At 41.6% G+C, this 11,145-nt stretch overlaps 1 protein-coding gene across 2 annotated transcripts in view; it reads right to left on the bottom strand.

The window, feature by feature from the left end:
• Positions 1 to 11,145, bottom strand: part of LOC138982834 (PDZ domain-containing protein 7-like) — a 53,805-nt gene that overhangs the window by 5,673 nt on the left and 36,987 nt on the right. Inside the window, exons 9-14 of one of the 2 annotated variants that reach the window (XM_070356190.1) lie at positions 8,796 to 8,897; positions 7,749 to 7,778; positions 6,480 to 6,652; positions 5,997 to 6,088; positions 5,004 to 5,170; positions 3,798 to 4,095 (exon numbers count right to left, since the gene is read on the bottom strand). In XM_070356190.1, coding sequence (XP_070212291.1) covers positions 3,798 to 4,095; positions 5,004 to 5,170; positions 5,997 to 6,088; positions 6,480 to 6,652; positions 7,749 to 7,778; positions 8,796 to 8,897 — 862 coding nt within the window. The remainder of the gene's footprint in view (positions 1 to 3,797; positions 4,096 to 5,003; positions 5,171 to 5,996; positions 6,089 to 6,479; positions 6,653 to 7,748; positions 7,779 to 8,795; positions 8,898 to 11,145) is intronic. The other variant, XM_070356191.1, reaches the window with a different exon arrangement.

Here is an 11,145-nt window from a genome sequence, read left to right as displayed (position 1 = left end):
TGTCTAGTAACTCGGGCAAGGTGTCTGTCTCATTTTTTCTCACGACCGCCCTGCAGACAAATCGTCTGCTATAACCGCCATACACAGCAAATTGTCATGATGCAACCAATTTTACACTTCCTATCCGTTGTCAGGCAGATGATCAACTGGCTGACTAAAGAATTTTTCGGCATGTGTTTATTTCAGAGCACGTTATTTACTGTCTAGTCACTCGGGCAAGGTGTCTGTCTCATTTTTTCTCACGACCGTCCTGAAGACAAATCGTCTGCTATGACCGCCATACACAGCAAATTGCCATGATGCGACCAATTTTATACTTCCTATCCGTTGTCAGGCAGATGATCAACTGGCTGACTAAAGAATTTTTCGGCATGTGTTTATTTCAGAGCACGTTATTTACTGTCTGTCTCTGAAAACCTTGAATTCTCTCGACCGCCCGGCACTATTGACGGTCATTTCTTACCAAATGTTAAGCAGATTCATTTGTAAAATAACAACATTCAGTGACTGTGTCTGATCAACGCCAGTGTTTTTTTTCAATCCTTGAATGCACTGCATTGTGAATGTTGTGGTCAAGTGAGAGTTTTATAGACATCGCCGTACGTTTTTCAACACTTTGATGACGTCAGACAGCAGATTGAAAACTTTCCAACTTGGAAAGAGAGCCAGTCACGATCATATAATCGTAGGGAATCAATAGTTGCTTTGTTTATTAACTTTCAAGTGCTTTTATAAGTTTGATTTTTGTCATTGTTATTGTTGCATATGTGCGTACGTGCGCGCGCGCCTGTCAGTGTGGAAGAGTGTAGGGTAAGTGTATCCAATTCCGACTGACTTCGGGGATACCTAAATCCGACCGATTTTCCAAGTCACTGATGATGAGGTTCACACGTCATCCCAACAGAAAGAATGCCATTCATACAAGGGCCATTCATGAACGGTTGATGACGCGACGTCACGAACCAATCGTTTCGTCACGAGAGTTAATTGCGTCATCTGCACCGCGGCGCGAAATGTGCCTTCGCCATACGTTTCTTGCAAAGGGTGAGATAATTTGATGAACAGAGTTCTGTTTCTTTTACATGGATGTTAATAAGTGTTTTTGGAAGAATAATGTTATGGTTCTGACTAAATCTCATTGTACTTTTTAATCGAAAAGGGGAAAATCTTATCAGTCGTGATTAGATACCCAGTTTTTGAGAGAGTATTTAAATCCGACAACAACGCAGATAATACAAAACGCTGCACAAAATCCCAGTAAAACCATTCATTGTTTACGTTTATGACTTGAAAAAAGCATATGAACAAGGAAACATATCAGATGATGTATTATCTAGCTGTGTGTGTGTGTGTGTGTGTGTGTGTGTGTGTGTGTGTGTGCGTGCGGCCGAGCGTTGCGCGCACGTGTTCGTTTGTGTGTGTGTGTGTGTGTGTGTGTGTGTGTGTGTGCGTGCGTGCGTGTGTGTGTGTGTGTGTGTGTGTGTAAGCGTGCGCGCGAGCGTTGTGCGCACGTGTTCGTTTGTGTTAGCTTATGTGTGTGTGTGTGTGTGTGTGTGTGTGTGTGTGTGTGTGTGTGTGTGTGTGTGTGTGTGTGTGTGAGTGTTGATGCGTGAGTGTTGATGCGTGCGTACTTGCATGTGTGCGTGCGAGAGGGGTTGGGTTTTCTTATGTGTGCAGAGTAGTTGTTGTAGAAAATGCAAGACATTAAGGTTCAGTCTGTAGTGGATATACTGGGACAGCGTCCATGTACTATGCCACAGTTCAGTCAGTAGTGGATATACTAGGACTGCGTTAAGGTACTCTGCCACAGTCTTTGATGACGTCATTTCCGTTTTTGTGATAGTTGAGGCGGACCTGTTAAGTAATCTTTGATTAAGTCGGGACTTTGATATTGCATTTGAGCCAGGTAGCTTGAAAATAAGTGAATTAGTTCGCTCATTAAAATTGTCATCAAAAACGAATATTTCATTACAGATTCAAACACTACTGCATTGTACTTCTTATCTTCTCCTGATTTAAAATATATATACATATGTTATGTTTACTTTAAAAACGCGTTCAGAATTAAAGAAAACAGGTTGAGTATGCTTCGCGGAGATGAGTGTGATCCGTGACGGTTTTCGGGTATGGTTAGCCGAGACTATCTGAATTTAGTCTCGCCGATCGGACTGTTTTATTTTTTAGTTTATCCTTCAATTTGATGCCTATAGATTGACTACATGTTTTTATATCGCTTTACGCGACTTGTTTTACATTTCGTCAAGTTGTGAAATGTATTATAAGATTTGGTACATAACATTCTAAACATTGCAAATAACAATAACACTTTTGATTACAGATTCAAAAGTTATTGCATTGTATCCTTTGGATTTCCTGGATCCCAATGTATAAACAGATTATATGTCATGCTTAGTGTGAAAATCTGCTCAAATGAAAAAAAATCGCCCGTTTTGTTCATATGCTTCGCGGAGGCAACCCGTCTCGGTCTTCTGGTTTCGGCTAGCCAAATCTCACTAGCATTGTTAATGACTCGTCCCTGATTCCAATGTTGATCTTTTAGTTTCAAACCAACTTAATGTTTTATTATCGCTTCACATGACTTGTTCTGTATATTTTTTTTCGCTGTCATGATGTCACCATTTAGAGGGTAGGGTTACATTTTCAGGTATTTATTCCCCAAGAATATGCAAAAAAAATTCCAAACTCGTTTTTTTCTATTGGTCAATGATTCTACTTTTTTTTTAAAGTGAGAAATGGAGTGCAATTAACATTGTTACTTTTGAAGGTATGCTCATGACGTGCATCACAGCGAAATAGCAGTTCAGAAGAACGGAATTCCCATAATTAGTCCTTATTTGCTGCTTTTTTCACTGAGCTCGGAAATGATATTTTGCTTGCATTGTTATTGCTTAATTTATTAAAGCCTCTGGACAATATTCTTTGAATAAATCGTTACCCAATTCTGTTTACGTCTATCCCCTTGTTTGACGAGTACTGTAACAAGCTATCACATTATGTCGACAAGAATGCGTCTCCATACAAGTTTTTGTCTTGATTCCATCCAGGAGGATGTAAGGCTTTAATAAAAACACTATTTCAAAGATCTCTGTCAAGATTGATTTTGTTGAAAAAAAAGGAAGTCTGTGATTGAAGATTGTGAAACCTGCCAGCAGCAAAAAGTTGACCACTGTTCCTGTTTCACTACTTAAAAAAGTAGATCTCCTCGTTCGTGTATCCTTTACTGGATCTACAGACTGGTACATAGCATTACCTCCTTTTAGGCTTTTTCAAATTTTGCTTGTTTTAACGTAATTTCTTGGTTAAAACTTGTCTAAATTTCTAAATTCTTTCTTGATAACTTTAGTTTCCACTCTTTGACCTTAAATCAAAGAGTTTCCCGTCACAGATGTCCTCTTGGGATTGTCAGATGAGGGTAGTCTCCCATGCCAACAGAATCTACCACTCCGAGAGTGGTTTGATTCTTGGTTGGATACCATGGGTTGACACCTTTCGCCATATCTGCCATCAGACCACTGATGAGACACATGAGTGTCGTAACACGTGTCTGGTCACGGTGGTAAAACAATGGTCCTCCTCTGGACTAGTTTCCTCTGTTGATACTCTCTCTTTGCGAAACTCGGTCCCGTCCGAAGAAGGTCTGATTTCCCCAATAGGGCTGTCTGTGAAGGGACACATTTTTTTGTTTCCTCTCTCTTTTGCTCTGCTAAGAGATTTTAACAAATAGAGGCAATGGACACAAGAACATATGGTACAAATGCACAATTATTGTAACTTACACTTCAATATCATCTCGCCACTCCGGAGGTGGAGGCAGAGGCATGTCAGCGTTGCTTGGCTGTCTGCCTCTCCTGTCATTTCTGTGATCTTTGTAGTTGTTGTTGTTGTTGATGTTGTTTTTCATCATGCCGTCTGAGCGGCAATCACTGTGGTTGCTAGGCGCGGTTCCGTGGTGGTCGTGAGGACGTGAGTTGGGTGTTTCGTGAGTTTGGTGCATGGCAGTGACCGCCCGACTCTGTCGCTCCGTGTCCAGGTCTTCTTGCGCCACTGACTGGATGTGGAAGTGACCGTCAGTATCTGCAACACCAGTAACCGTCAGTATTTGCCAAAGATTGCAGCTGCCATCATTTTCAATCATCAGTGGCTTTCGTCGTCTGCAACATCAAGGACCGTTATTGTCTGGTGTTGTTTTTTAACGCTCAGCATGTGAAGCAGAAGTAAGAACAAGAACAAGAACAAGAACAACTAGAAGAAAAAGAACAAGAACAACAACGTTATTGTCTGTCTTTACAAAACAGAAATTGCCTCACCACTGATGTCATTCAACCGTCGCGATATAACCTTCGTGGTTGAAAACGACGTTAAACACCAAATAAAGAAAGAAAAGAAAGATGTCATTTAACACGAGCATAATAAATGACTGTCATCATCTGTAACATCAGTTACGCCCACCTGCGTTACCATGCAATGGCAGTCGGCGTTTGTATGTGCGACCGAATTTATCAGCAGAATCAGAGACAGTAATGACAGTCACTACATAATACATCATCAGTAACCATTGTTAAAGCACACTCCTTCTCGTGAAAAAAGTTCACCGTCTCAGATCTCGCCAGGCTTTTACATGGGATAAGACCATCCCTCCGCTTGGACATTCAAAAGCCTGGTAAGAGCTGAGACAGAGAGTTGAACTGTTTTAACGAGGAGGAGTGTACGTGCCTCTAAACATCAACGGCCGTAATCTTGTGAAGAATCAGCGACATTCACTCTCTTCAACATCAGCGACCAATACCAAGGCGAATCTTAGGGGCAAATTATACCTACCTGCGTAGAGTCAGCGGCACAGACGACGCACTGCAGATTATTGAGGTCATTTTTTTCCAGCCCGCTACACGTTGCGTGAAAAGAAAACAGGCCAAGTACTCGTCATAATCCCTATTGCAGCATGCAGCGCCGCTGACTCTGCGCAGGTATAATTTGCCCCTTACCCAGCACGGTGGTCATCAGCTTGGTGCGTGGCTTGACGTGTGAGTCAGACCGGTGGACAGGGGACAGCGGCAGGTGCAGCTTGCTGGACGTCTTGTCAAAGGCCGAGACTTCGTGCTGCGCCACCAGCCTGTCGAAACGCCCCACGTGTATCGGGAACACCACGCCCCTGAAACAATGACAGTATGTACAAAGTACTGCGGAAGCCCCCTTATAAGACCTCTAAATATCTGACAAAATCAGGTCTTAAAAAAAAGGGAGTCTTAACATGGGGGTACATTTACACAGGCAATGGACAGAAAATCTGGAAAAACAGGGTCTTAAAATGGGGGGAGTTTTAAATTGGGGGGGGGGGGGGTCTTAAAAAAAAGGGGAGGGGGGGGGGGGTCCTCAGTACCACAATTCACAGATCGCTCTTGTTCCCCCCCCCCTTCCCCCATCCAGCAAAGTATGGAATTCCTGTGTGGCTGGGCCATGTATTGAAATACTTGGTTATTTGAGAAGATTGTATACATCTTCTCGACGGATGGTTTTTTTTGCAATGTGTATGTTGACAGTGATTTGAATTTTGTGTGTGACTTTCACAGAGTACGGGTATGCTCCGTGTTTAAAGTTGGTAGTACAATGTATCTTCTTTTAGATAGACAAGCTCTTGAAGTCGTTATAGCCCGGTAGCTCAGTTGGTAGAGCACTGGACTTGTGATCGAAAGGTCGCAGGTTCGAATTCGGGCCGGGACGGACACGGGTCAACTTTATGTGCAGACCCAGAGACGGAAGCCATGTCCCACCCCCGTGTCATCACAATGGCACGTAAAAGACCTTGGTCATTCTGCCATAAGTGCAGGTGGCTGAATACACCTAAACACGCAGACACCTGGGGAGCGCGACTCCGTTGCTGCTAGCTTTCCACTGGGAGGAAGCGACCCGAATTTCCCAGCGATGGGACAATAAAGAAATGAAAATGAAAATGAAAAAATGAAAAAAATTATACCAACCTGATGTCTTTGAGTAGCTGCAGTTTTTCTGGTTTGTCCAGGATGACAAGCAACACAGACACCAGCCGGTCCAGGTCTTTGTTGTCGTGGTACTGCGACGTCAAACATGCAAGACAGTTTTGAACACGAACACACACATTGAAACATGGCATCAAGACTAAAAAAAGAGACAAAGGGAAACACGACACCAGGTTGCTCATACGGTCCGGTTGGGCAAGTCCAACTCACACCTGGTTGCTCGTACGGTTGGGCAAGTCCAACTCACACCCCAGTGTTTCTGAACCTAAAATACAGCTACTTAAGAATTTCTGTAATTCCGAATAAACTGTGCTATTTGTAGCGAGGGAGAAACACACACAGGGGACAGCATCCAAGGATAGCAAAAGATGGATCGGAGCTGCATCAACTCCCCTCTTTCTGTCTGAAGCCCAGTGTTATCGCTACTGTTCAGCTTTAAGACAAGTTGATGTGCAAGAGACTCACATTTTTGATGTGACGGAGCACGGCTTCGCTCTCGTCCTTGCGCAGCAGACCTCTGGCCCTCTCCTCCAGCATCATCAGGTTGTACTTGTCCACCGTCAGCTGGTTCATCATCTGCGACCCGAAGCTCCGCTCAAAGATCCCCTTTTTCCGCACAGACCCCATGGAGAACGAACCTAAAGTTAAAAACAAAACAAAACACACACACACTCTTTTACACTGACACCTACATGCCTTCAGTTCAATTCAATTCAATAGGCCTACAACTTAGTTGTCTGAATGAGGAAAAACATACTTTTTTCTTCTTGTATAACGATCGTCATGCCTAACGGTGCTCGTGGAGTAAGTAAACTCTACATAAAGTAATTGTTTCTTCCGCACAGAACCCACGGAGAACGAGCCTCAAGTGCAAAAACACATTTTCTTTCATACTCACACTATTGTACCCCATATACCTGCCGTGCCCAACGGTGGTTATACGGAGTAGGTAACAATTTAAGATTTGTTTTGTTCCGCACAGATTCCATGGACAACAAGCCTAAAGTTCAAAAACACACAATCTTTTACACTCACACATAGATGTGTCATACACATCTCTCACACTATGGTGCACTACATGCTTTGCCTGACGGTGGTTATACGGAGAACGTAAACTCTCACGATGTTTTTCTTCCGCACAATAAAAGAAACTTCACATGATGCAACCATCTCCTAGTTCTGCGTGTAATAACAGTCGCCGATACACACACACACACAAAAACAACAACTTTCAAACGATTGGTTAACTTTCCCAACTGGTTAACGATTGGTTAACTTTCCCAACTGAAACAAACCACATGTGTACTGTACTAATGTATGTTGATCTTCTTTAGCGTTACAGAATTTTCTGGTTACGTGTGAGCTCGTTTGCCCATTTGGGTTCACCACACTATACTCTGAGAGCATAGTCAGCTTCACTCCGCTTTCGTTGGGTAGGCATGCTGGATATTTTCGTGTTTTCATAACCCACCGAACTCCGACATGGATTACAGGATCTTTTCCGTGCGCACTTGGTCTTGTGCTTGCGTGTACACACGAAGGGGGGTAAGTCACTAGCAGGTCTGCACATAAGTTGACCGGCCTGGGAGATCGGAAAAATCTCCACTTTTAACCCACCAGGCGGCAGCGACCGGGATTCGAACTCACGACCTTCCGATTAGGAGGCCGACGTCTTACCACCACGCCACTGGGCCCGTCAATATGTTGATCATATCAAGATTGTTTGACACTCACCGTCCTGCTTTGGAACTGGCTCTCTTTTTTCTGCACATGGAATGAACGAAATAAAGAATCAGAAAGCATCTACGAAGAAACGAAATGCTGCACGTGCTATACTTTTACTGAAAGAGAAACATTCATCATCGTGGTGTACAAGATAGTTTGCAGGAATTTCCACGACTGTTCCTCGGCCCGCGTGGGGTTAATTAACACGTGGATGTGTATTAAGGGTACATCTCCGTCGGTAGTAATTCAACAGGACTTCTTTTTGTGCTTGATTAATTTGCTGCAAAACCTTACACCTTTTGTAAACGTCAGGAATATAATAAGAAACAAGTTTCAGAGAGAGAAAACAATAAATAAAATAAAATAACAATTCAAAACTGGGGTAAGATCCGGGGAGAAAAACGCAAACGCAAGATGTCGGCAGAGATGTGTGCAAGGAAGGCGTGAAAAACAAAAACTAAAACGCTCCACCATCACCAAGAACGCAACAAGGACACAACGTTTTCGTTCTTGGCCAACAAAACTTTACGTTTGGAAACAATCAACTTAGAGACAGCAGCAACTTTCTTCCGAGAGAAATCTCTTACATAATTAAAAAGTGAGAAAGATTTAGTCCTTCATACGCTTTTCCCATGACACTTAACCCTTCATACGCTTTTCCCATGACACTTAACCCTTTAAAGGCTTAATTACTCAAGCACTGAGGAATGAATCACCGAGAAGGTCACAATGTTAATTTGCCGTTTTATTAGCTACGATTTAATGCAATAACTAGATGAATAACTAAACACTTAAAAACACAAAATCAAAAAACAAGCAAGGTATGTTAATATTGGAACGTTCAATTTATGACAAAACAAAACGTAACGTTCACTGATCTTCGACCCAGCGGCCTTTTGACACGACAGACAGAAAAACACTTATACTACAGAAAACTAAACTGATCTGATAAATTGTCCTGAAGCTCGCTCGGAAGACACAATCAATATCATGGTTAATCAATAAATAATTGATAAAATAATGAACAGTGAAAACAAAAAAGGCTAGTGAACTTACTGCCTTTCTTGCCCCGGAAGCTGCCGGTCAGTTTCTTTTTAATGGCGGACCACGTTCCCCCCTTCTTGCCCTCCTCCGCCCCCTTCACCGCCTTCTCCTGCTCTGGGGGACAGCACCATAACCACACAGCGTGCACAACACAACTCAACACAAAATAGCACAATGCAATAACACCTGTATGTACACATGCATCATTCGTGGATTTGTAACGGTTGTAATTCAAATCAAATCAAATCAAATCAAATCAAATTAACTTTATTATCTCAAATCTGAGAAATTGCATTTTGTCATGGTTTAACTTTCTATTCCTCGAAGGGCTGAGATATTTTTTTATTTTTTAATTTTTTTTTAAATAACACCATAATTATGTGCGTATTAGTTCTTTTTATTCTTAGATCCTTTGCCCTCTGAACGCAGCTGATCGATCAAATGTTTTCTGCATCGGAAAGACATGGGCTCAACTGGGTTCAGTCTGATCGTTTGACAATCTGCGTTCCACTGACAGACAGTGACTCTGATTAAGAGAAAGTAAACGTGTGGTTTATTTTTTTTACTCTGAACACTTATATGTACAACATGTCATCATTGATCACATTATGATTTCAATCAGAAATCACTGAACGCTATGTATAGGTCAGTCGGAGCAGGCAAAGTGCAACACACTCGTATCGCTCTCTGTGACAGTCCACTCCATTGCACTTATCGGTCGTTTCTTTCCCAAAACGCTTATTGTCCGTCTTGTGCTTGGCGCTATATCTGGGAGAACTGATTTCTGCTTCAGCAACACACGATTAGGTAGATGTCGTGAGACAATCGTCACGACTAACATTGCTCTACCAAACTGTCTGGAAAACAGTTCTGCTAAGATTGAACGATTTCTTAACAGCACGGTTAGCACAGTTTCTTTAATTCTTATTATTTTTTCTCTCAGTAAACTATATTAAACATTAAACATTGAATTCAGCACTGAAGTACCTCTATGCGGGCAATTCATTAACATTGGAAAGCGTTTCGTTTTAATCCTAGTTCACACATCGGTGTACATCACAATAACCAATTGCATCACAATTTTACACTTGAAACACATTGTAGGGTAATATAAAAGCTCAGAAGCTGACCATAACTTACAGGTAAGGAAAGAACCATGAAATACCAGCCCAGGAAAAGATCACACTCAAGCATTGTTGAATGCATGCATGGGACAAACAAACCAACATCAAAACCGCCATGCAAACTAAACCCCCTTATCAACAGAATGAGGTGACGCAGAAAAAGTGTACTTACGAATGCTATGTTTTACATTGGACAAGATACAACGGAATGGAAAGCTAAGCCGTCGGCTATATGGTATACATGCCAACTAACTTGCAAAGGGAAGATGAACAATCAGCTCATGCAAACTATGGTGTTTGTGTTTTTTCCATTGTTTTTGTTCCTTTCCATATTTTTTAAACATTTGTTTATATCATATTGTTGTATACGAGTCTTCACAATCAATCACAGAAATTAATAAATAGTATTTCTAAAGTCTACAGTATGTCCCACCATGGTATGATGACAGAGCAAAAGATACGACATGTCCAACGCTCATGTTTCAGTCAATCTTTATTTTCAATATTCGCAAAAATTCAATATTCTTTTCAATATTTCTTTTCAATATTTTTTAGACAAAAGGGGATCTGGCCCGTTACCAAACTACAATTAATTTAATTGTTGAGAAATGTAAATAAATTTGAACCTGCCATCAGATTTGCTGTATGAAATTCATCTGTTTCTTGACTATCAAATATATACCTATGAAACTTATAGGCACACAACATAAGGTTCGAGCAACGTGTTACATAACGTTTATCAGCAAGATGTATGACGTACCAGAATGTCGCAGAAAGTAACTGTAACTGTCCGAAAAAACAAAACTAGAAAACACAAACAAACGTTTACATGCGCTACCTTAAAGGCACCGTTTTTCACAATCTCAGATCTTTCTTTCTTTATTTGGTGTTTAACGTCGTTTTCAACCACGAAGGTTATATCGCGACGGGGGAAGGGGGGAGATGGGATAGAGCAACTTGTCAATTGTTTCTTGTTCACAAAAGCACTAATCAAAAATTTGCTCCAGGGGCTTGCAACGTAGTACAATATATGACCTTACTGGGAGAAAGCAAGTTTCCAGTACAAAGGACTTAACATTTCTTACATACTGCTTGACTAAAATCTTTACAAAAATTGACTATATTCTATACAAGAAACACTTAACAAGGGTAAAAGGAGAAACAGAATCCGTTAGTCGCCTCTTACGACATGCTGGGGAGCATCGGGTAAATTCTTTCTCGTCCCAACCAATATGGGA

This window comes from Littorina saxatilis, linkage group LG12 (assembly GCF_037325665.1).
Source record: "Littorina saxatilis isolate snail1 linkage group LG12, US_GU_Lsax_2.0, whole genome shotgun sequence".
In the NCBI taxonomy this organism is placed as follows: Eukaryota; Metazoa; Mollusca; class Gastropoda; order Littorinimorpha; family Littorinidae; genus Littorina; species Littorina saxatilis.
The sequence above is the reverse complement of the archived record's forward strand: the minus strand, read 5'-3'. Positions and strand labels throughout refer to the sequence as shown.